At 39.8% G+C, this 26,519-nt stretch overlaps 1 protein-coding gene across 2 annotated transcripts in view; it reads left to right on the top strand.

Moving 5' to 3' along the window:
* Positions 1-25,316, top strand: part of LOC124555472 (protein arginine methyltransferase NDUFAF7, mitochondrial) — a 75,315-nt gene extending 49,999 nt beyond the window's left edge. For both annotated transcript variants that reach the window (XM_047129395.1, XM_047129394.1), the window contains 4 exons: positions 6,717-6,833; positions 8,332-8,475; positions 24,697-24,870; positions 24,960-25,316. In XM_047129395.1, the coding sequence (XP_046985351.1) occupies positions 6,717-6,833; positions 8,332-8,475; positions 24,697-24,870; positions 24,960-25,139 (615 nt within the window). In that variant the 3' untranslated portion in view covers positions 25,140-25,316. The remainder of the gene's footprint in view (positions 1-6,716; positions 6,834-8,331; positions 8,476-24,696; positions 24,871-24,959) is intronic.
* Positions 25,317-26,519: the final 1,203 nt, after the last annotated feature.

The raw sequence follows: 26,519 nt of genomic DNA, 5'->3' as shown, positions 1-26,519 counted from the left end.
TGCCCCACTGCAAACTGTTAATGAAGGTATGATCATGTGGAATAGGTTCCCAGATATGTGAGTGGCTCGAAGACTTCTTAAGTAATAGAACCCAGTAAATTGTTCTCGATGGCAAGTGTTCATCAGAGACAAGGGTATCATCGGGGAGTGCCCCAGGGAAGTGAGATAGGACTGCTGTTATTTTCTATACACATAAATGATCTGGCAGACTGGATGGGCAGCAATCTGCAGCTATTTGCTGATGGTGCTGTGGTACACGGGAAGTTGTCGACGTTGAGTGACTGTAGGAAGATCCAAGATCTAAATGTAGAAAATGTAAGTTAATGTAGCAGATGAGTAGTAAAAACAAACTCATGTTCAAATACAACATTAGTAGTGTGCTGCTTGACACAGTCACATCATGTAAATATCTGGATATAACGTTGAAAAGTAATATGAAATGGAACAAGGAGGTAATTGTTGTAGAAGGGAAGGTGAATAGTTGACTTTGGTTTATTGGGAGAAGTTTACGAAAGTGTGGTTCATCTGTAAAGGAGACCATAAATGGGACACGTGTACGACCTATTGTTGAGTACTGTTCGATTGTTCGGGTTCTGCACCAGACGAGATTAAAGGAAGACATCCAAGCAATTCAGAGGTGGGCTGGTGGATTTGTTACCGGTAGGTTTGAACTATATGGAAGTATTATGAAGATGCTTCGAGAACTCAAACGGGAATCCCCGGAGGGAAGGCGATGTTCTTTTTGAGGAACACTATTGAAAAATTTAGAGAACAGCATTTGAAGCTGACTGCTGAACAATTCTACTGCCACCAATGTACATTTCACTTAAGGACCATGAAGATAAGATAAAAGAAGCTGGGGTTCAAGAAAAGGCATATAGACAGTCATTTTTCCCTCACCCTGTTTGCGAGTGGAACAGTAAAGGAAATTACTAGTAGTGGTGTAGGATACCCTCCATCACACACTGTATGGCGGCTTGCAGAGTATATATGTAGATTTAGATATGGATGTAGATGTAGCCCTCATGAATGGCTTTTAGCAACACTGCACTGGATGACTGTTGTTAATGTTTGCTATCACTTACCCACTTCCTGTCTTTCCTCGACAGTTTCCCTTGTAGTGGAGTTTGTATCTATGCCCATGCTTTAAAAAGTTTTAAACCATTATTTTATGTCCCTGATGTGAAAAGTAACTTCCTGCCTCATAAATTATCATTGGCTCAGTGATCATAAGGCATTGCTGCGTCCAAAATGGATGTGTTGTAGCTGGATACTTGTTCATTTCTTGTGTGTAAAATTGTCATAATAAAACCTGTTAGGAGTGGGGCTTATGGGTGCTCAACATCGAGGTCATCAGTGACCTGTTAGGAATCCCATTGGTGTTCGTAGGGCTGTAGCCCAGCAGGACAGGTGTACTTTGCCATATGATTTCATATTGTCAGCTTTATATGAGATCTTCCACATGACTGGAATTTTTGCAGAAAATTTGACCCCATGTGGCTGAGAACTTTTTTCTGTGTCTAGTTTCTAGTTATGGATTAATCTAATTTTGGGATTCTGAATTCAGAGGTGCAACCAGATTTTCTGTTTAATGTCACAGTTCTGAGACACAAAATAATAATATAAACTATCAATTTTATTTCAATATGTGGTGAATATTAATAAAATCTAAGTATGAGACATGTACTCAAACTTTTACATGAACCTCAAAATAGACATTATATTCCACAAAAAATCACACGTCATCAAAACAGTAATCATAATTAGTAATGTTAGTGTATTACAATACAAAGTTTAATGCCAATTTATTTAGAGAAATGGGACAAGAATGCTTGTATTTTGTAAAATCTCTCATCAATTGCTGTAAACAAAAACTGTAAGTAATCAGTCATCATTGAAGGGTTCTAACATTCTTGCTAGTGATAGTGATCTTCTGTTGCAAGAATACCTTGGTAGAAGGATTCACCCTGTTCATTGCTAACAGCACCCAGGTTTATAGCAAAAAATCAGTGTGCAAATGGGAAAAAGTGTATGTTTAGTGACACCACATACTCCAGTTTTTGTAGTCATCTATAACAGTTCATTCGCTATAGAAGTGTAATTCTCTTCTCTTGTATTGGCCAAAGAGCAACGAAGCCTTTGAAATATATCCAAGCATGTAATTCACAATAAAAGTAAACACAGCAGATAATTACTGAATGCCACAGCATAACTGACTTTAACTGCCACAGCAAAAACATGCAGCAATGTTCAATAAATAATGGTAAAGAATCTGGCAAATGATAGTATACTCACCTGTCATGCAGCAATTGTATTTAAATTGACACTATATAACACAAAATTAGAAAGTAACTTCATAGTGACCCATTTTTATATTTTGAATGTGTAAAGAAACAAAATTACAAAACTTACCTTGAAAACCATATGTGATACCACACTTCACAGGGCAAATATTGATTCTACAACAAAAAATTACCTTTAAATTGATATGTCACATACCAAATGCAAAACGGTTGCTGCCCAGTGTTATGAGTAGTGCAGAGTGCAAGGCAAGGCTGTGTGGAGTAGATGACGTACTGGACATCGAAATGAAATACATTAGCCAAAGGAATAGTAATTAAAAGGGATGTTAGTTAATTGGTATTTGATATTTTTGTTAACTGTCAGTTTCTGGCCAAGATGACTTGTAATTTTTGTTTGTTTTTAATTATGCCTACTAATTTCATTCATTTGAAAAGGTTGATGACATGTTATGTTTTAAGTGTAATTTTAATTGAAATCAATTTTGTGACAAGTTAATGGTAGTATTTTATTTATTTCATTTAGATGTCAAAGTTTTCTGATTGTTGTAAGTTGTTTACCTCTCGCACCTCCTTGGTGACAGTATGGTCAGCATCCATGAGGTTCCCAGCCTTTGAATTCCATATTTCTTTCTCTGTAACAAGTCTAACTTTTAACTATCCTGCATACCATGTGTTTTCTGTACAAAGAGTTAGTGGTAATTTGCTGAGCTGTTTTAGAATCTTCTTGAGAATTGTATTAAGCATCCAAAAGACATATACATTCCCATGTTTGTAGTAATTTGTATCAATACTGTAAAAACGAAATGCTTATGTGCTTTGCTTTGCTGATGTGATGCCTTGCCTGCATAAGTACACTGTGTCCAAAATTAAAGCAACAAATCACTATTCCCCTGTCCTGTGTGTAATTCATGATATAATCATACAAACTGTCAACAGATGTCCATACAGTCATGTTCTCCATGGAAGATTGCATTCCGATCAATGAACGACCATGCTAACGATGACATCAGGGCACCTATCAAATGGCGTAGTGTTCGTCGGGTAGTCCCACATCCACAGTTGCTGTTTTCGCAGTCACAGATGGTGCTGTATGGCACAGAAAAGATGCCTACCAGATTCTATGTGGTGAAGGGCCATAGGAATAATGGAAGCAGAACAGTCACAAACTAATGTGGCCTGATGGCTTAATGTGAATCGTTATGTTGTTTCTCAAGTGTGGCAACAGTTTATAGAGACTGCAACTGTATCCTGAAGACCAGAGCAGAGCTGACCACGTGTGACATCAGAAAGAAAGGACTGTTATTTGGCTGTAAGGACACGACGGTACTGCCTTAATACTGCATGGAACTGGCATCTGACCTTGCAGCATCCACTGGGCATGTTGTATCAAGGCAAACGGTGTACAGAAGGTGTCGGAATAGTGGCCTTTGTTGTCGGAGACCTGTGGTATGTGTACCTCTGATGCATCTTCACAGAAGGGAATATCTAGAGTGGAGTCATCAACATACCTGGAAAATTGAACAAGGGGCAATGTTCCTTTCACAGATGAGTCCCAGTTTGGTCTGGAGACTGATACTCAACGGATTTGTGGAATACGATTTTGGGACCCAAACATTGTGAAAAGAGACCAATATAGAGGTGGATCCCTAATGGTGTGGGCAGGGATTGTGTTGGCCACTCTAACACCTTTTCAGGAAATTGTATGGGTGAACTGGCAAGGTTTAAATGCTGTCAGGTATCATGATGAGATCTTGGGGCCTCATGTGAGGTGCTGTGGGCCCAGACTTCATATTGATGGACGATAATGCTCGACCTCATAGAACATGGGTGGTTGATGTTTTCTTTGAAATGGAAGTGTTGTGGATTGGCAAGAGCGCCAACCCACTATGAGAGGAAGCTGAAAGGCACGTGTTTTAGCTCACGCAGGCTGGCGTGAGGTCTGGAAAAGGCCAAGGAAATTAGACTAGCAAAAAACGTACGTAGCTGCTGGAATACTTAACTTTAATCCATAATTGGTGAACATCGCTCTTGACGGTACATGTTTTACAGCATCAATAGTAACTGGTAATGGCGCCTTGCTAGGTCGTAGCAAATGACGTAGCTGAAGGCTATGCTAATTATCGTCTCGGCAAATGAGAGCGTAATTTGTCAGTGAACCATCGCTAGCAAAGTCGGCTGTACAACTGGGGCGAGTGCTAGGAAGTCTCTCTAGACCTGCCGTGTGGCGGCGCTCGGTCTGCAATCGCTGATAGTGGCGACACGCGGGTCCGACGTATACTAATGGACCGCAGCCGATTTAAAGGCTACCACCTAGCAAGTGACACACATGGCATTGCCTGCTCAGTCTCCCAATTTAAATCCCATAGAGCATGTCTGGGATGAAATTGGGATACGGGTTGCATCACATCAGCATCCACCAACCTCCAAGACTTGCGAGCAGCTCTGCAGGAAGCACGGACGTTATTGTCTCAAAATGAGACTGATGACATCATTTAGAACATGTTCATCATTGTCAGGCCTGTATTACTGCCAGAGGTGGTCACACCCCGTACTGAGCACATTAACCAGTTGGCGGAATGTGTGTGCAAATCCATTAAGTTGGAAAAAGTGAAGAACATTTTTGTCTACCACTATGCATGTTGCAGCAGTTTATGTTCTGTATTCTTTACATTGTTTTTACTTTACTGTCAGCTGTTTATACTATTTTGTGGCAAAATAAATGCAACCTTGCAAAATTTCTGTTTATTGCTTTAATTTTGAACACCAATGAGGTTAGTGTGTACTTGCACTCCATAAAACTAAAAGTAACTCAGGTAAGAACTATAATCGGTAAAGCAATGCAGCAATGTTAGATTTCATGGTGTCATCACAACAGATGTTGAAAGTGGCTTTCATGTGATGCAATGCTTGCGTTCACATGTCAGTAAAGAGGACTGATGACAGAAATCTCACAGTTGTGATGGTCTGTTGCTAAAACCATTGACAAAATCCTTCCCATAGAGGGAAATATGCTGCTGATAATCCTTGCACCTATTGCAGGTGATAGTGATAGTAGCAGTTGTCATACAGGATACACATAATCATACTTACACCATGTTGCTGGGTCACATGCTTATAATAGGGGTTGTCTCAGTATTGTGTACAACCCAGTCCTCCAAAGCTGGTGTAATCACAGTCTGCTGCCTCCCTGCACATTCGTCCGCCTTAGAGGACCCATGATCACACAAATGCCCAAAAAGGGCTGGAAATGTTGTGTTTGGTGGTGGGTGTCTGTGAGAGTATGTGTTTTGTTACAGTCATGCTGCCTCTCGATACATTTCCATCTGCTTGACCATACACAGACACCATCTCAGCTTGCTCTTGACATGAGTACTAAGCCATTACAATACACTGCATCAATCGCACAACCTGCAACATGCATGGAACACATGGCATGTGGTCAGAGGAACTTTCATTTGTCAGTGTGCCACCTACCGTGGCAACAATGCATTTCCGGACACATTTTCGTAGGACTTTTTTCCTTCCATTTCCAGTCGGGAATCAATCCTTGTGGTTTGTCGGTTTTATTACTGTTCACCCTGGGTACATATTTATAAACAAGCTAAACCAAATCTTTAAAAAAAGCTGGTACATAATTTATTCATGTTGCTTCACTGGTGCCGGCCGAAGTGGCCGTGCGGTTAAAGGCGCTGCAGTCTGGAACCGCAAGACCGCTCCGGTCGCAGGTTCGAATCCTGCCTCGGGCATGGATGTTTGTGATGTCCTTAGGTTAGTTAGGTTTAACTAGTTCTAAGTTCTAGGGGACTGATGACCTCAGCAGTTGAGTCCCATAGTGCTCAGAGCCAATTTTGCTTCACTGGTCACTACTTACACCCACACAAATGCTCTTACAGACAACTATTTAGCACTGACAGCAGGCTAAAAGCATATTTACTCCATTATGCACTTTGTTGTCAACAATTTATCACAGTTCAACAGTTCAAAACCAAAGGTAACGCTATTTTGCCATTAGTTGGCGCGCGCGTGCCCACACACACACACACACACACACACACACACACACACACACACACACACACACACACACACACACACACACACCTTGTGTGTGTGTGTTAGAGAGAGAGAGAGAGGGGGGGGGGGGGAGAAAGGGGAGGCATAGTTAAGTATAAACCATTGTGTGTAAAAGAATACAATGAAGGTGAATATCTGTGCATAAAAATCCCTCAGTGAAAGAAAACTATAATGTTTTTATACTTAGCTACGTGAGAAACAAACATGTAACTTTTTTGATGGTTATCTTGTTTTGGAGGGATTTGCCGTGTAATAATATTTTCCAGGTGATTTGTTAAATTGATCGAGAGGCATGATAATTTACATGAGTTAACTTTACTACTTATTTGTATGTTACAGAGAACTAAACATGGATGGAGAGAGGTACTTATTGACATAGACATGTATTCTGATGGCAACAGATTCAGATATGTAATTTCCCGTTCACCTACACCAGCCTCAAAACTTTTTGTACAGGTGTGTTAGTACTTTAGCTAATCCTATGTAAATATAAAGAAGGTGTAAGCAGTATGAAACCAGTAAACTTTAAAAAACTGAAGTAGACATAGATTACAGGCAACAAATAAAATTTTCGCAAGTGTTTTCAACAGTGTTGTATGCAGTAGTTTCCTACAAGAAGAAAGAGAAAAGTTAAAGAGCCAAATATCTTAAGAAGAAGGCCCAACACAGGATAACATTGTCTAAAAACTTCTAATGAAATTATTGATTCAGGTCACTAATAAGAGAATGGGAAAAAAGCAGGGAGAAAATTATACAAATGTAGATGAAAAACTATGTATAGTCAGTAAACTGGGTAAGTACACCAGATTTATGGAAAGTTGGCAAGGGCAAGAAAATAAAATGGGAAAGATGACTCACTGCACAGAAAAATATAAACAGAAAAGAGATTGTGAATTACATTGTTAATATTAGTCAGTGAAATATCCATGTATGTTTCATATCTTTTCTTAGCAGGATGGGAGATAAAAGTTACTTTCTCAATGTTCAAGTATAATGAACATTACATTATTAGTGTGTGTGATCTCTGAATTGTGACCATCTACATAATAGTATGTTCATTGTGTTGCACAATCATGTGCCACCCCTGCTGTAAGCTATTCCAGCTTGAATTTCTCTTGTTTTGCCATTATCGTCATTTCGTAATTTTTATGAAAAGTAATAAGTAGGAAGTTCCTGACAGATTAAAACTTTTTGCCATAGTGGGCCTCGAATTTGGAAACTTGTCTTTCGTGGGCAACACTCTGATTGCTTATTGCACCAAATGTCTAGCACAAATGGGAAACCTACACAGATAATGACATTTTTATGAATCAAACAAGTAAATGCTAAAATAACTGTCAGAAGCAATCCAGCAGCACATTACAGGGGAGAAAAAACAACAAGATGGTATTAAAAGTATTGATCTCCAGTTTCAAGTAATTTATCTGTAGATAAAACGGAGCTCAAATCAGTGGATGAGATATTGGTTCATCACAACTTCAGCGTAAAGAACCAAATTGTAGCAGTAAATAGTTAGTTCTCTAGATTATTAAATGTGTGGGGATTCATTGGCATATTGTGACAAAGATCGAAATCAACAAGCCAGTCATGTGTATAACTAGCTGTAGTGTTATAGTTTTGAGGGACCAGTGGAAATGACTAGGGTTCTTTTGAAACTGCACATTACATCTTTAGAGCTATAATTTAAATTCATGGATATGTTAGAATCTTGTTAAAGTGATCTGACATGATTATTTTTGTATGTGCTTAATTTTCTGCCTCTCCATTCATATCTTCTTTTTTCTATGTATAAAAATGGAACTCCACGACAGAAAAAATTGCTGTCCTGTTATTAAATTCTCTGATTCACTTTTCATTAGCTTGCTTTGGATTTTCCTTAAAGTCTTATCTTTATTTGTTCAACTTAACTACAACAATTTTTATATTAACACAAGTATTATGTATGATTTTCTAGCCTGAAGAGAAAAGGGATCATTTAGAAGTGTGTCCAGCTGCCGGTGTTATAGTGGATCATATTGCATCACTTTTGGAAGAGGAGGGTGGCTTTGCCTTGATTGGTGATTATGGGCACAACGGCGAAAAGACTGACACTTTACGGGTAATCTCCCTCATAAAGATATAATCTTTCTAGCATAAGGGGCCACACATTAGTGTATTGTATCTTTATTCATTCCTTTTTATCATTTGCTGTACAACATGTACATGATGTTGGGCAAATCATTTCTGATATTATGAAAATGATGCCAAGATGGAAAACTTACTGGAAATAATGAGAGATATGTTACATGATTATGATGGTGATGATGGTGAGATAATACAATAATATTCATATTTAAAATATGCAAGACTGCTTAAGTAGATTTAATCATTTAATTGCATCACTCATGCATATATTCATATCAAATCTGTACTCATCCCATGTTCATATTGTATAAGTACATCAAGAGTGAACCAAGACAGAAAAATGAATGTCAGATACTATTACTCCTACATATATTCTTTACAAGTCTCTTATGTTGTTTATCAGGGGATATTTTGTATACAACTGTTATTCTCTTTCGTGTTACAGTTGTGAATGGTGGAAATAAAGAACGCCTGTTGATAAGCATCCATATGAGATGGAATCTGTCTTATTTCATGTTCAGAGTATTTGTTACAAGATGTGTGAGAGGAATCAATATGTTAGTTGACTGTTCTAGGAACATGCATTCTCAAAATTTTAGCAGTAAGCCACACCATTATGCATAATGCCTCTCTTGCTGCAGTTGGGACCAGAGTCAGATGAGTATCACCATGAATGACACTCTTCTGCTCACCAAACTAACCTGTGAAGAAAAACGGTGTTCTTCTTTGGAATGTCTGTTTCCTCTATTGATTCCATGTGGTAAGGGTCCCAGGCTTTAGTGTAACACTATCATATTGGTCAGATGAGAGTCTTTGTAATCTACCTCTTTCTTCGGTGGATCTCACTTCCTGAGGATTCTTTCTATGAATCTCACTGGGTTATGTGGAGGATCCACGGCCATCCTTGTACCAAGTGTTACTCCTCACAGGCCTTCCTGCATTTTGCTACAGTTTTGTAGTGTTGCAACTTCCCTTTATAAAACAGCATCATTTGTGAACAGCCTGATGGAGTTTCCAGCCTTTTCCACCAGATCATTTACATACACAGGTGTGGAAAACTTAAGGATGAAAGTGAATTTCACATTATGTGTCATTGCCGGGTATCATAGCTCAGTGAAACCTGGACCATACATAGAAAGAATTCACAGCTGTGTAATACAGAAGGCAACTGAAAGAAATGCACAGTGAGATGAACAGAAATGACACTTTTATTTAAAGACAACAATTACACGGAAGCCATTATAATTTATGGACATCGCAAATTGCGGGGCATGGTTCTGAATAAGTTGTGTGATCACCACAGGTGGCAATGCATGCTTTGCAATGTGCTCCCATGCTGGCCACAAGGTTGGTAAGGAACTCCTGCGGTATAGAGCATTCTATTGCTCCAACAGCATGGTTGACAACTGGTGGATGGTAATTGGTGTTTATGGATCTTCTGCAGTATGTCTCCCCAATGCATCTCACACATGTTCTATGGGATTTAAGTTGGGGGAATGGGCAGGCCACTCCATTCACCAAACATCCTGTTACTCCAAGAGCTGCTCCACCTGCGCAGTTTGATGCATTGTGCATTGTCATCCATAAACATGAATTCAAGGTGGAATGCACCTCGGAAAAGATACATATGAGGAAGGAGTACAGTGTCACAATAATGTTGACCAGATAGTGTATCCTGACCAAAGTATTGGAGGTCAATACACCCCTTAAACATTATGCCTCCCCCGCCATAATGCCTTAACCTCCAAAACAGTCATGTTCAACAATGTTCCTGGGTGCATTATGTATGCTCGTATGGCGAGAGGTGGAAACGCAGAATGCATCTAGGAACATTGTCGAGCTTTCTCTTCCAAATGCGAAAATACATAGGAGAAATGATCACCGTAATAAAGTAAGGGAAATCAGAGCTTGTACGGAAAGATATAGGTTTTTCATTCTTTCCCCACACTGTATGAGATGGGAATAATAAGAGAATTGTGAAAGTTGTTCAATGCCAGGAACTTAAATGTGATTTGTAGAGTATCCACGTAGGTGTAGATGTAGATGTTGATCGTTTTGGCGGTTCAGGTGTTGTGGAGTGGGGAGGCATAATGTTATGTGGGCATACTGACCTCCAGATCTTTGAACACAAAACACTCACTGATCAGCTTTATTGTGACACTGTATCCCTTCCCCATGTGCACCTCTTCAGGGGTGCATTTGGCCCTGATTTCATTTTTCTGAACAACAATGCACCACTGTATCAAACTGAGCAGGCAGAGGACCTCTTGGAACTAGAGGATATTCAACGAATAGACTGGTCTGCCCATTTCCTTGCCTTAAATCTCATTGAGCACGTGTGAGATGTATTGGGGAGACTTCCTGCAGTACATCCACACATACCAATGACCATGCACCAGTTGTCAGTTATGCTGTTGAAGGAATGGAACACCCCTACCACAAGAACTCCTTACAACCATGTGGCCAAAGTGAGAGCATGTTGTAAAGCTATCCTTGGTGATCTCACAATCTATTAAGTACCATGTCTCACCATTTGTCATGTCCAGGGAACCATAATAAATCATGGTGACAGTGCAATTATACCCTATAAATCATCCAAGGCAAGGAAACATTATATATATATATATATATATCTCAGAACTACTTTGCTTCCACAAAGTGGGGTGCTGATAGACATTCTTCTGTCAAGTGGGACATAACAAAATGCACTGCTGATATTCGTTCAGTTCTGTGTTGGGATGTTGTTACTGAATGTTACTATTAATTCAGGACAAACATCCAGTGTACAAGAAAACTTGTTTACTGCTATAGTTCATTAAAATGGGTGACAGGCTGCACGCTAGTACTATCAAATTATACACTGCTTGACAGGGCAGCATTAGAATAGGGATATGGCAACACAATAAGAAATAACAACAACATTTATTAACAATTATGATACAGTGTAGTACTTAACTTTGGTAACAGTGTGACGCATGGCACTGGACATCCTATACCCACATTGAAATCTAAATAACTTTGCTGTCTCTTGGCAGTCTGTGATAGTGTCATAATGACTGAAAGTAATTATTCAGACATATGTATTAGACTATGTCTGCTGCTCAGTAAACAGTGACTGCTAAGTTGGAATGTAATCTTCAGAATGGAACTTGTGGAAATGTCACCTGTAGCATAATTCCAGGAACTGTACTTCAGCAGTGTGTCATCTTTTCTGCCTGTCAGAGGAAGGATTTCCATCTCCGCCAGTAGTAGATGGAATCAAAGTAGTCTCCGATTGACAGCAGTCTCTTCAGTGGTCAGCAACATTATCAGTGGATGAGTATGATGCACGATGGATGTGGCACGGAAGCAAAAAGTAGTCAGGATTCATGAGTGCCATCTGGAGGCCGCTGCATGGAACTAAGAGGTACATGGCAAGTGGTTGTGCCCGTGTGGTGGTGGTCTCTCATGGTATTTGTTGTGTACCTCTTGAGCCTGGTGTACTATGTCCCTCTCTCTTGGACGGGGCAGTGAATCAGACTTGATGAAGCCAACTGACTTCATTAGCATCCTGCTTTCTTGCTTGCCGGTGTGCATATTTGGTGAGTGCACATATTTTGCTGCCCCCGGCATTCATGTGCACCACCATGAGAAAACTGCTCAAAACAACAGTGAGGGAGCAGAGCATTTTGACATCAGCCTCGTCTGAGATGTGAGGTGCGACATTCACTTCTGTTGGTTCATCACTGGCTGGGTGCAGCTGGGCCACACTGCTTGAGGTGGTGATGGGGGAGGGGGGGGGGGGGGGAGGAGGCAGCTGCCAGCTTCATCGTCAGGTTCCTCAGATGGCTGGCTGTGTACAGGTCTTCTGACTGTATAAAAGAAAATAGCTTATGAGTTCTATATGCATGTGAGTGGAGTGTGGCCTGTGATTTGATTTTTATGGTTGCAACTGTGTTTGAACATTTACCAGCTGTAGAAGTTTGGAACAGGATTTTCCCTATAGGCGGTGCTAGCCATCACTGTAGGGCCCATGAGATCAAGTCTGCAGTGCCATCTGTTTTCTGTAATAGCTGACGACGAATGTCAACACACAGTAACTCAAGTTCCATACATTGGTATCTGTTTCAAGCCCGTAAACATGTTGAGTTTTGTGCCTACCAACTACAATTTGCGTATAGCATTGGTTTTCTGTTATCATTTGAAGAAAACTGCTGCAGAATTGCATGCTTGTCAGAGCTTTCAGCGAACATGCCCTTGGGAAAACACAGTGTTCTGAGTGGTTCGAAAAATTCAAAAGTGGGATTTTGACGTGAGAAATGACGAGTGCAGGAAACCACCAAAAAAGTTCAAAGACAACGAATTGCAGGCCCTTCTGGATGAAGCTGACACTCAAACTCAACAGGAGCTCGTCGAACAATTGAATGTGACACAGAAAGCCATTTATCTTCAGTTGAAAGCTATGGGAAATGTGCTTCCGCATGAACTGAATAAAAGACAGCAAGGAAATCGAAAGACCGCTTGTGAAATACTGCTTGCCAGATACAAAAGAAACTCATTTCTCCATCAAATAGTGGCAGGTGATGAAAAATGGATATATTTTGAGAATCCTAAGCATTGTAAATTATGGGTGAATCCAGGCAAACCATCGATATCCACTGCAAGATCAAATCACTTTGGAAAAAAGACAATGCTCTGTGTTTGGTGGGATTAGAAGGGTGTCATCTATTATGAAGTGCTAACACATGGTGAAACCATTAACACTGATCGCTACCAGCAGCAAATGATCGATTTAAATTGAACATTACACGAAAAAGACCGGAATATGGAAAAAGGTAACACACAGTCATACTGCTCCATCATAATGACCCATCATACCCAGCAAAATGGGTCAGGGAAATGATTGAGGCATTCAGTTGGGAAACACTAGGGCATGCGGCTTATTCTCCAGATTTGCCTCTGTGCAATTATCATCTGTTTGCATCACCGGGACATGCTCTTGCTGAATAACACTTCAATTCATACGAAAATGTACAAAAATGTCTTGCCGACTGGACTGCTTCAAAAGAAGAACTGCTCTTTAGCGTGGCATTCGTAGCCTGCAGGAGAGGTGGGAGAAATGTATAAATGGCAATGGAGATTATTTTGAATAAAATATTGTTTATCAGTTTCAGACAACAGATGTTACAACCAAATTCCGATTTAGTACTTCTACACCCGGTAATTTGAAACGTGAGATTGATGAGCGGCTCTATGACTGTGCCTGGTAGCCAGGTCCTTTTTCTTACTTGTACATTAAAATGAGTACCAGATCATTCAAAAAAATCAGCTGTTGTTGAAGCTCGGCTTGTGTATGCACGAATGGCTTAAAAATTGACATCAGTGTTCAGTATGGTCTTCCATGGAGTTTCTCAGCTGAAGATTGTGCATTGTGTGGAGTGGCTGTGTACTGAGAGAGGAAGATCAGTAAAGCATTGTCTTTATTGCACTGTTGAACTTTGTCATTTGTGACATGAAAGTTTTATGAATCTTTCAGCAAGTCCATTGGCCTCAGGACGAAACTGTGCAGTTCTGAAGTGTCAAATGCTATTGGTTTCACAAAATATTTTAAACTCCTGGGGACAGAACTGTGTGCTACTGTCAGTGACAATAGATTGTGGCAAACCTTCAATAGAGAAGACTGAAATAGTCTTTGTTGAAGGTGTCAATGACAAGTGTATTGTAAGTGGAAAGTTGGAGAAAGCATTGATGAGGATAGGCCAATTGATTCCTAAAAAGAATACTGCAAAATTAGTCTGCAGACATTACCAGGGTTCTGCTGCCTGTGGCCATGGAAAATATTGTCGAGGCAGACATAAATGGCATTTAGCCAGCATCATTTCGATGTCTTTGTCAACATTTTTTCAGTAGCAATGCACTCTGGCAATGCATTTGCTATGAACTGTGCCCCAATGGCATTGATTTAAGCACCACAAGGATAACCACTCGTGTCTTGCCCGATTCAGAATACACCACAATGACACCTTCATACATTGTACGATTGTATGTGTATGCCGCATATTCTAGTAAGATTTAATCTCTGGTTGATTAAGTAACTTCTTATCATTAGGCCATTCCATTTGAATATAATGTTTAATCTTAGACAAAAGAAAATATTTAGACACAAGTTTGCTGGTTAAATTGGTGTTTACTGGGAGATTTTCCACAGTTTCTTGATTACTGATATCTACTAAAAAAAACAAACAACAGCTGGTGAGTCAAACTGTGAATAGAATTTCATTGTTGTAATTCAACAAAAATAGTTCCCAGCACTGCAAATGTTGAGCTGTCCATGTAGAAACTGTATTGTTTGGTCCAAATATAGCGCTAATGGTATATAGTCTGTGAGGAGGACAAATTTACATTCATAAATTTAATCCTGATATTTCTTGACTGCCTCTTTCTTGATTTGACTGTGATTTCTTTGTGGCACTGTTAGACTCTTTTGAAGTGAAAGCTACTGATCTTTCAAAACCACAATGCTGATGCAACAGAATGACACCTGTGCCATAATTTGAAACATCTGCAGCAATTGTGAGAACTTTGACTGGATCAGATGTCAGAAGATATTTGGCATGAAGCAAATACTGTTTTAATTTGTGAAATGCACATTGACATAGACTGTTCCATTTCCACTTGGGGCCTTTATGTAACAACTTGAACAGTGGTTCACTGGTGGAAGCTGCACAAGGGAGAAACTTCCAGTAATAATTTTTATTTGTCCAAATACTGAACATAATTGCTTGACATCCGTGGGGGTTGGCAGATTTTTAATAGCATCAGAATGGGGCAGCATTGGCTTGATAATGTGTGCAGACAGTATGTGTCCTAAGTATTGCACTTCATGTTGAAAGAAGATCCACTTGCCTTTATTATTGTTATTATTCGTTACAGTCAACTTTGGACTACGCTAAGCATCAGTCATTTCTTGTGCTTTTTCTTGCGTTCTTCCCAGTACTACTTCATTTTTTCTGAGTGGGCTTCTTTACGTTCTTGCGACCAGGTTGTTCCCGTCTTCTTTGATTGCGTTCGGTCTTTGAATCCCTGTATTTTGTTGATGGCATTCCTATATTCCATTCTGTTGTAAACTGTCTCTGGTATAATGTTCATTTCTGCAATGTCTTCTTTTACTTCTTTCAGCCAGTTAATTTGTGTCTTTCTGCTTTCCATGTATTCCAGGATTTTCTTTGCCGTTCTTTCTGGTGCCATTCTTTTGACATGCCCATAGAAACTCAGTCTTCTCTTTTTAAAGGATGTTGTCAGTTTTTCAATTTCCTCGTATAACTCTTTATTGGATCACAATTATAATCCTGTCCATCCTTTTTAGGTCCTAAGATCTTTCTCAGTATTTTTCTCTCTTTTATTTCCAATTTCTCCAACAGACGTTTTCTGTTCAGTGGGATGCATTCAATCGCATACAAACTTTCTGGTTTTATTACCGCATTGTAGTGCCTGAGCTTGGCATTGATGGAGATCGACTTTTTATTGTATACATTTCGGCATAACTGGTATGCCGTTTCCATCTTTATTGCTCTTTCCTGTAGTGAAACATTTGGTAACCCTGTCGGTGTAGTCCATTCCCCTAGATACTTAAATTTATGAACTCTCTTAATTATTCCATATTTAGTTTGCAATGTCTGTGTTGGGTCTGTTTTGTCCTGTATCATCAGTTCTGTCTTTTCATACGATATTTGTAGACCTGTCTTCTCAGCGATCTCATGCAGCATTTCTATCTGAATCTTTGCTGTTTCGATGTCATCTGCCAATATTGCCATGTCATCAGCAAATGCCAGACATTCAATTTTTGTTTTATTTCTTCCTAACGTTATCCCATTTTTCACTCCAGCTTCTGCCATCTTCTTTCTCCATTCCCTGACCACTTTTTCAAGGACAATGTTAAACAACAGCGGGGAGAGCCCATCCCCTTGTCTAACACCTGTTTCAATTACAAACGGTTGTGACAATCTACCCAAAAACTTCACTTGCGATTTTGTTCCCGTAAGGGTTTCCTGGATTAGACTTTTGCTTTTATCATCAATCCCAAATTCTTCTAATGTGTTAATCAGAGTTGGTCTATCAATAGAATCATATGCATTTTTGAAGTCTATGAATGTAATTACTAGATTTTTCGATGTGCGTGCGCGAAGTTGTATTATGGAGAGTAGACTGAATATCTGTTCACTGCATGATCTTCCTTTTCTAAACCCAGCCTGATATTCACCCAGTTCTTTCTCTACCTGATTTTCAATCCTGTTTTGTAGTGCCTTGGATGGGATCTTATAGGCCACTGATAACAATGAGATACCTCTGTAGTTATTTGCATTTGTCTTGGCACCCTTCTTATGTAACGGATGAATCAATGCTGTCTTCCATTCCTCCGGAATCTTCTCTGTATTCCAAATCTCTTCAAACAGCGCCTCGAAATTATTTATTAAGTTTTCTCCTGCGTATTTCAGTAGTTCCGCGACTAACGAATCTTTACCAGATGCTTTATTGTTTTTCAATCCTTTCAAGATCTCTTTAATTTCTTCTTTATTAGGTGGTTCAGAGTCTGGTAGCTTATTCTTAGGCTTCTCAAATGTCAAGGTTTCATCAGGTCTTTTGCAGCTTAGCAGCGTTTCAAAGTAGTTTGCTAGGTGTTGGCAATTTTGTTCCACGCTGGTGATCAGATTTCCTTTTTCATCTTTGAAGCAGAGTGTCGGTGGTTTATATCTTGTTATTGTAGTTCTGAATGTTTGAAAGAAATTGCGTGTATTATTCTTAGAAAATTCATCTTGTATTTTCTGTATTTGTTGTGTGTCATATTTCCTTCGTTCACTTTTAATGATTTTCGTCGTTTCACGTCTTTGCATTTTGAACTGCTCCCAGTCAGTTGGCCTTTTGGTTGAGTTGTATTTCTCCCAAGTTCTGGCTCTTTTCTGTAGTGCTTTCTCACAGACCTCATTCCACCAGGGATGCTTTTTCTTTTTGGTTAGTAAAATTGTTTGTTCTGCTGCGTCTCGTATTGAGGTTGCAATTTCTTCCCATTTGTGACTTTTGATTTTATCTGTCTTTTCCTTGTAGTCGTCTAAGACTTGCTGATTGAGCATTAAGTCCTGTACTCTGTATTTGGCTATTTTTGTTTCGTCACTCTTGTGACTTCTTTCTGGTGTTAATTTCATCTTAATTTTGGTCAGATAATGGTCAGAATCAAAGTTGGCCCCTTTCACCACCTGTACTTGCCTTTGTTGTATTCCAAATTTACCAATTTTATGATTTTGGAAACAGATAAACAGATTGCAAATTCTGTAAGAGTTCCTATGGAGTTGTGCCTGGCTCACTTAAATTGTCAAGGAACTTTCCAGACTAATTGTTCTAAATATTGCTGAAACAAACTTGGTGCACCGACTATTCGAAAGGGTAACCATTTGTAGCAGTAGAGATCAATTGTAATATTTATCACCAAAATCCGTGGGTGTCCATGTCCAAAGGGATTTGCAAATACAGTTCTGTAAGATACAGCTTGGTGAAGTACACACCACCAGCTAATTTTGACATCAATTCTACCAGCTTGGGAATAGGATATGAGTCAGAAATAGACTGAACATTGACCGTTGCTTTGAAATCTCTTCAGATTCATAGTGAGCTGCTCGGTTTCTGTACAGCTATGACTGGTATTACCCATTGGCTGCTGGTTATGACTTCTGTAACCTCATTCGGTTCGAGAAGGTCAAGCTCCTGCTCTACTTTATTTTTAAATACAACAGGAATGTTGCATGCTTTGCAAAATTTTGGCACTCCATTCAGCTTCTATGTAATGTAGGCCTCATAACCTTTGATATTGCTTGTTGCTGTGGAAAAATGTCAGCAGGAAGTGATCCAGATTTTTGAGCACCATCTGGAAGCTGGTGCTCAAAACTGAGAGGCACTGGGTGACTGGTTGTGCCTGTTTGGTGGCCTCCTCATGCGGTATTTGTTGTGTCCTTCTTGAGTCTGATACACAATATTTTGCAACTATTTGGAACTGCATTAAATGCCTTCTGGAAGGCAAGGAATGTGGCACCAACCTGGGTCTCATGGATTAAACGAGTGAATCAGGTATTGCAAAATCATTGTTTCTGGGATCTGTATTGATTCCTTCGGAGGAGATTTTTGGTTTCCAGAAACACAATGATAGATCATGTTCGCCGGCCAGTGTGGCCGAGCGGTTCTAGGCGCTTCAGTCTGGAACCGCGCGACCGATGTGGTTGCAGGTTCGAATCCTGCCTCTGGCATGGATGTGTGTGATGTCCTTAGGTTGGTTAGGTTTAAGTAGTTCTAAGTTCTAGGGGACTGATGACCTCCAATGTTAAGTCCCATAGTGCTCAGAGCCATTTGAACATCTTTTGAATAGATCATGTTCCTCAGTTGGACAGCAGTCTTACAGTTTTGTACATCTGTTTGGTGACTCTTCTCAAAACTGAAATGAATTGCAATTTTTTTCAATTGTATGGAAAGTTTTGTATCAAGCAAGGTGGTTTGGTTGTAAGACAACAGACTTGCTTTTGGGAAGGTGGTAACTCAGTTTCCTGTTTGGCTGTACAGATTTAGGTTTCCTGTGGTTTCTTTAACTTACATAGTGGAAATGCCTTGATGGCTCCTTTGAAGAGGATGTAATCAATTTTCTTACCCATTCCAAGCTTGACATAGTAAATTTAATTTTTCTGCTCCATGAAGGTCATTCCAAGCATAAAACGAATGCTGTTATCCCTCATGTTGTTACGTATGTGTGCCTCAACCTGATTCAGGTAATGAGGGATTGTTTATAGCAGCAGCATCTCATTAGCTTTGTAAAATTTTCTTGTAAAAAAATTATAGCACTTGCTTCGGGAATATTGCTTGTGAGCTGTCTACAACATCTTCCTCTTGTGAGCTCCCTGAATCTATAGTGTCTTCTGATGAAAATACCAGATACCTCCCCCGTGTAATTCACTTGTAGAGATGGACTGTCCAGGTTCGTGCTCACAGTATTGCAGAAGAGGCAGAATAATTGGTGGTATTGCTGTGAGTAGCTCAAAACCTACTGGGTATGTGTTGTCAACTAACATGGTTAAGGCCTCTAAAGGCTGGAGTGATGTCAGCTGATAGCTGTAGTAATGATAGTGATGTAGGTTTTACCTTAGCTGGCTCTGAAAGAGATTTCACGTCCATCGGTTCCAGTGAACATAGATGTTGCTGGACTGGCAAGGTGTGGCATTACTTGAGGTGGATGACCTTGACGAGATAGTAGTACCGATGGAGACAGATGATTGTCTCTTAGTATGCAGCTTATTTCTATGGCAGATGCTGTTCTTACTGTGATATGGGTGGAAGCACAAGTATTGCTTCTCAACTATCAACTGTATCAAATGGCTGAGTAGCATCCATTGTTGACACATGTGCTATGTTGTTGCTTATCAAACTCAATTTGTATGAACTCAAGAAAAGAGTTAATGCTGCCTCAATATATGACTTGCTCATGCGTTTTATCATTTGCTGCATAAATGTCCTTACTGTCCTTTGTGCTTTTCATTTCAAGTGTGGGTAGACAAGCGAGTTGTCAGGCATTCAGTTCCATGTTACTGTCCATTGTGGCTTGCATTTAGAGTGTGGGTAGACATGTGAGTTATTGGGCATTCAATCCCATTTCAGTGATAGAAAACTTCGAAGTAGTTCATCATGAAATGTAGCCTCATCTGATTTTAGGGTATGTTAGACCTATCCTATTGTGAAGATTTTCTCTGTACAATGGCCTCTGTGGTGTGAAATATCATAATATGTATTATATGTTGGAAGTTTGTCATGTTGTTCATAACTAGCAACATGGGCTGGCATAATTCCTGTGTATTTAGTTGTAGGACTCTTGGAGTGTTAACTAGGGAGAGAAGCTTTTTGACTGTGAGCCCAGGTTTTATTTCCATAACTGATAACAACATACTACACACTCTCTTTCAGCACATGAGGGTCACATCATGATTGTTATTTCCCTATAACCTCAATGGTAGAGGTGGAGTACTCTTCCCAGGAGAGCTTATTGTAGTCTGTTGCCAGATGGATGATACCATCCTTTGTGAATGAGCTTTACTGCTGTCTGCAGTGTGGGCACTTGCTATGCTTGGCTGTATAGGAAGCTCACATATTGCACATTATTTGTCTGTGTCCAATGCACATTATTTGTCTGTGTCCATTTGGAAGCACATGACTTTCTGGGAATCATAGTTGTGACCCAGTTGCAATATTGGCTAGAACCAGTGCTTCTTTCTCAGTTTGAAAAGAATTAATTTAGACATGACTCAAAGTTTTGGATGAAATGTAGTGGGTTATTGTGATTCACTAGCATTTTATTTGGCAAGACTGCTCCTGTACCATGTTGCGGAAGCATCTGTTGTTAGAATTAAATGCTTGCCTGCATATAAAGTTCAAGGATAGGTCCAAATCTGAGTTTTGACTTTTGTGAGTGGAAAGGTGTATCACATTCTGTAGGGCATGAAAGGTAGACCCATTTTCCTTCATTTATTTACAGAAAATAAGATTTGTTCTGCATTGAGTATGAATTTTTGACGTTAGTGTTCATTGCTCTTCCTTCAGATTTTTACAAACAGGTAATTTGTCAGTTTCTGTCCTGTTAACTTGTTTAGCCAATTTTGATATGTGTATGCCCTATTCTTCTTCATTGGCTTGGGAGAATTTAAAGATAAAGTAAGGTAAAGTTCTGCATTCTGGCCCTAGATGGGCCAATGAGGCCCGACCAACTGCTGTATCGTCATCTGCTAATAGTGTCATTGGATGTGGTATGGAGGGGCATGTAATCAGCAAGCCACTCTCCTGGTTGTTGTTGGGTTTCTTGACCTTGGAATCACTACTGATTGGTCAAGAAGCTTCTCAGTTGGCCTCACGAGGCTGAGTGCACCCTGTACCAGTCCTCCCACAAAGGAAAAATCCCTGGCAGTACCGGGAATCAGACATGGAACTCCCACATGGCAGTCAGCTGCACTGACCACCCAGCTATGCAGGCAGCCTTCGGGAGAATTATACCTGTTAAATTATATTTGAGACTGGGCTGTTCAACAGTGACAAATAATGTAATTCTTCAGGCTTTCCCAGAGATCTAATGACATCTTGGGTTGTTGGGTGTTCTTCCAGATATCAGTGCCGTACTTGCGTGATATTTCAGTAACATAGCTCATAACCTTCATCAGGTGTGACCTGAGATTGTTCCTCGAGTGGACCTGGTCCAGTATTTATGTCTGTGGCTTTCCCCTTCCACTGACGGTTGCAGGTGTTCCCTCTGTGGTCTGTGCCAGCTTGCTGCAATCTTCTGGAATGTTGCTGTTCTGTTTTCCATCTGGTGCAGTTCCGAGTGTTCCCTCTGTGGTCTGCACCCAACAGACCAGCTCCTGGGTGTTCCATCTTTGGTCTGGTGCATTTGGAAGTCTGTCTCTGAGGTACCAGGCATTCTCCCTGCAGTCTGCTCCCACCCACTGCGATCTGCTGGTGTGTTGCTTTTCCATGTTTGGTCCACTGTGGTTCTGGTTGTTCCCTCAGCGGTCCGCACCCATCGGACCTGCTCTTGGGCATTCCATCTTTGGTCCATTGTGCCTGGCGCTTTTTCTGGTGCTTGTTTTCCATATACACGCCTTCCGTTCTTTGTTCGTGGAATGCTGCAGCTGTCCCTGTTGCTCCTTTAACAGTTCCAGAGCAGAACCCCAGGCTCTGCTTAGCTGGTACCCAATGTTGCGGTTCATGAGATTGTCAGTCACTTTTATTGCAATCAATTCCCTTATAACACTGTCCCAAAATTATCTAGTTCCAGACAGAGTTCAGCAATGGCTGACTTTGTCACCTGACGTAATCGGGTGTGCCTCTCATGTTCTTTGCACCTGATATCCACTGCTCTTATTGTCTGGCCATTGTAGGACATGCCACATTGACAAGGTATGTTATAAATTTCTGGTTTCTGTAAACCCAGGTCATCTTTAACACTCCCCACCGGTCCCCAGATCTTGCTGGGTGGACAGAAAACATACTTGATATTGTGTTCATGGAGGATCCTACTGATTCTGGCAGAAATAGAACCATCATATGCCAGATCACCCATGAGCACTGCAACAATCCAACAATTTGGCTTCACTGTCATCTTTCACCCTCCATACAATCCCAGTGACCACGTCCAATTTTCATTTGTTTCCAAAACTTAAGAAAACACATTTGAGGACTTCACTTTGATAGTGATGAAGCAGTGCAAGCAGAGGTGAGGTTGTACCTCCATCAACCAAGTCAAACACTCTACAGAGATGGTATCAATAAATTGGTCTCTTGCTGGGGAAATTTGTTTGTTGGCAGGGTAATTATGTTGATAAATAACAATGTAGACATAAAGAATAAAGATGTAGAATGTTAATAATGTTTGTTTTGTTTAAAACGCTTAAAGAATTTTCACTTAAAAAAATTTGTAGGCATTATTTTTTAGCACACCACCACATAAGTACGTTTTTATGAGTGTTGGACAGAGAGCCAGATGTGACTTTACTGAAGGAAGTATCCCGGCATTTGCCTGAAATGCTTTAGGAAAACCACAGAAAACCTAAATAGTTAGAAAGTTTACACTGTTTCTGTCAGCTCAATGTTTAATTGAACACACATTATAAAACAATTTTGTAGTCGCTATTTCACACTGAACAGCACTCATATACTAACATTTTCATGGCCTGCTCATGGATTTGTTTATTTATGTATTTATTTGTCTCAGTACTGTATTATCTTTGCCTATTTAAATGAATTCACAAACCATATTAGCCATACAGTGAACTACTGTGCTTATGCAACAGCATAAGTACTTATTGAGTTACATGGCTGTCTTCCAGATCTCATTTTACTTTTATTAGTGATGATATCTATGTGCTGGAGGCTACTCATACTTATATACTTGTATTTATAGTTATCCCATCTTTTGTGTTCAACTTTGGTGACCTTTTTTCGCACCCTACAATCACATGTAGACTATCTTAGTGACTGCACTATCTGTCCCTGACAGGAGGCTTCTTATAATTACCATGACAATCTACCATATAAACAGGTTATTTGAGCCACTGTAGCTTACCACATCCTCAGTTGTGCTCATTCAGATGTGAGAACTATGTTTCAGCTATGTACTTGTCAAAGGAACCATCCACCAGTTAACTTTAATCACTTAAGGAAACTGTGGGAAACCTGGATCTAAATACCCAGAGGATGCTTTGAACACTGGTTCTCCTGAATGCAACTCCAATTTATTGATCACAATTCTCCCTCACTTGATTTCCTATTTCCATGTTGCAGATTTCCTATTTCCATGCTGCAGGGTTTTGAATCACTTTACTCTTTTATCTGTTTAATGTCTCTACACCTTTCTTTGTCACCTGAATATTTTTGGTGATAAAGCATTTGATTTTCAATGCTTGAAATCGATCTTTTGATGTTTATGTGCTTGTGTGCCCAACCTCATATCCTCTGGTTTTGGTTGTTTGTGTGTATGCTCTTTTCATCAGTTCATATATAAATAGTAGATTTAATTTTCTAACTGTGCTTAATTGCTTGCAGTTATCCCTCCTCTTTTTTATTTTAATTGTAAATGGTATTTCAACAATTTCTTTTCAAAGCACAGTTTTGATAAAAAATTATTTTCCATTAATATTAAACAATGGAAAATCCAGGATGGAATGTAACAATATTATGACAAGGAAATTTGCTACTCACCATATAGCGGAGATGCTCAGTCGCAGTTAGGCACAACAAAAAGACTGTCACAAATAAATAAAGCTTTCGGCCATTAAGGCCTTCGCCAAACACACACACACACACACACACACGCACACACACGCACGCACGCACGCACATGCACAATTGCAGCCTCAGGCAAGTGTGACAGAGTGGTTTCAATTGCCTGAGACTTCAGTCTCGTGTGTGTGTGTGTGTGTGTGTGTGTGTGTTTGTGTGTGTGTGTGTGTGTGTGTGTGTGTGTGTGTGTGTTGTTGATGGCCTTAATGGCCAGAAGCTTTATTTATTTGTGACAGTCTTTTTGTTATGCATGTATGTGGCTCAACATCTCCGCTATATGGTGAGTAGCAACTTTCCTTTTCATAATATTTTCATTAATTTTGTTTGTATGATATCCAATGTAATACATTTGCATTTTACATAGGCTTTTAAAAATCAAAAGATCCATCACCCTTTGATTGAGCCTGGTTTAGCAGACCTTACAGCAGACGTGGATTTCGAATATTTGAAAAAACGTGCTAAAACAAAATTAATCACATTTGGCCCAGTGACGCAGTCGTTCTTCTTAAAGAACATGGGAATTGATTTGAGACTAAAGGTAACCAGATTTTATACATCTTTTTTAAAATTAGCTTTTGCTGTCTACTTTCCACAAGGAAAATTGATCACAATATTTTTTTCTACTAGGTGCTGTTGTCACAGAGTGATTCTGAAAAAAGAAAAATTATTCAGGCAGCTTATCAAATGATGGTTGATGAAGACAACATGGGTCAGCGGTTTAAGTTCCTATGTATGTTTCCAGCCGTGCTACAAGATCATCTGAATAAGTTTCCAGTCGCTGGGTTCTCAGGCACACTTTTTCGATGAACAAATACACTACAAAAGTTGACTCTGTGTCAGTATACTGTTGCATAAGATTGTTAAAAAGTATTATGATATTGCTGCACGAGTTTTTTGGTCCTGTAATTATGGACATACTCAATAGTATTAGCTGTGATCAATCTGTTTTTTAGTCTAAATTAAAGAGTATTTTTGTTCCTTTAATGTGATTTTGTACCTTTTTATTTTGATATAATTATTTGTTGCACTTTAGCACTGCATTGCACTGTGCATTGTCATCCATAAAAATGAAATCTGGTCTGAATGCACCCCTGCTCAGTACGCCCATGCAAAGTTATGACTCCTCACACTGTAACACCTGGACCACCAAAATGATGAAGTTTGACAGTGTTCCTAGATGCTATGTGTGTTCCCCCCTCATACCATATAAGGGTATGTATAGAATCACTACCTGGACTGTATCTGCTCTCACTACAGAAGAGCATGTGACCCCCACTTCTTGTTCATTCATTTCCTATTCTCATGGTACCATCACAAACAGTGCCATTGATGTGCAACTGTAAACAGAGCACAACACACTGGTCATTGGGCAGAAAGACCACCCCATGCAGTGGCCATGCCACTGTGGAGCATGATATTGTGTCTTGCAATCCTTTTAAATGTGTTTGCAATTACAGCCACTGTATGATGTGGGTCCGCCTTGTGAGTGGCACAATGTAGCGGTCGTCTTCAGTTGTAATTGACTGTGGTCAACCACCTCTTCTCCGGGCAGCAATGTGTGTGGTTTTGGATGCTCCCCATGAACCTACATCAATGCTGCGAGCAGTACCAAAGTCCTGGGCTACACCTGTCATACCTCATCTTTCTTCCAGTTTCCCAACAATTCTTCCCCTGCAAAGTAATCCAAGTGTAGTTTTTGGGCCATGTTGTAATGAAGAACACAATGGCAGTGCACCCTAAGTGCTCGATGATTGACACGCGCTGTCTTTTCCTGTTTATTCAACTGCCTCATGTTGCAGCGCCAGTCCTATTTAGCAGTATAATTACGCGGACCTCATGCCATATGATGTTCAGCTTTCTGTGCACGACTAGGAGACCTCTGGCAACATATTCCTGCACGTTCATTCATTTGCACTGAGTTGTTAATATATTATGATACTTTATCTATCTCATCCTCAAGTTTTACAGAGCAGTGTAGTACTGACAACACAAGGACAAAATTAGAAGAATGCATAAGGCAAGTTCTCAAAACACTAAGCAGTTTGTGGTTTGAAACTAAATTAATGATAGCAACACATAAAACATTTTATACATTACTAAAAGGAACATTACTAAAAGTGAGAAAAAAAGCAGTGTATGGATACCTCAGTTTAGAGGTCAACAAAAACAGAAACCTTTATGCATAAA

This window comes from Schistocerca americana, chromosome X (assembly GCF_021461395.2).
Source record: "Schistocerca americana isolate TAMUIC-IGC-003095 chromosome X, iqSchAmer2.1, whole genome shotgun sequence".
Classification (NCBI taxonomy): Eukaryota; Metazoa; Arthropoda; class Insecta; order Orthoptera; family Acrididae; genus Schistocerca; species Schistocerca americana.
Note: the sequence above shows the minus strand (reverse complement) of the source record. Positions and strands in the feature narration are given on the sequence as shown.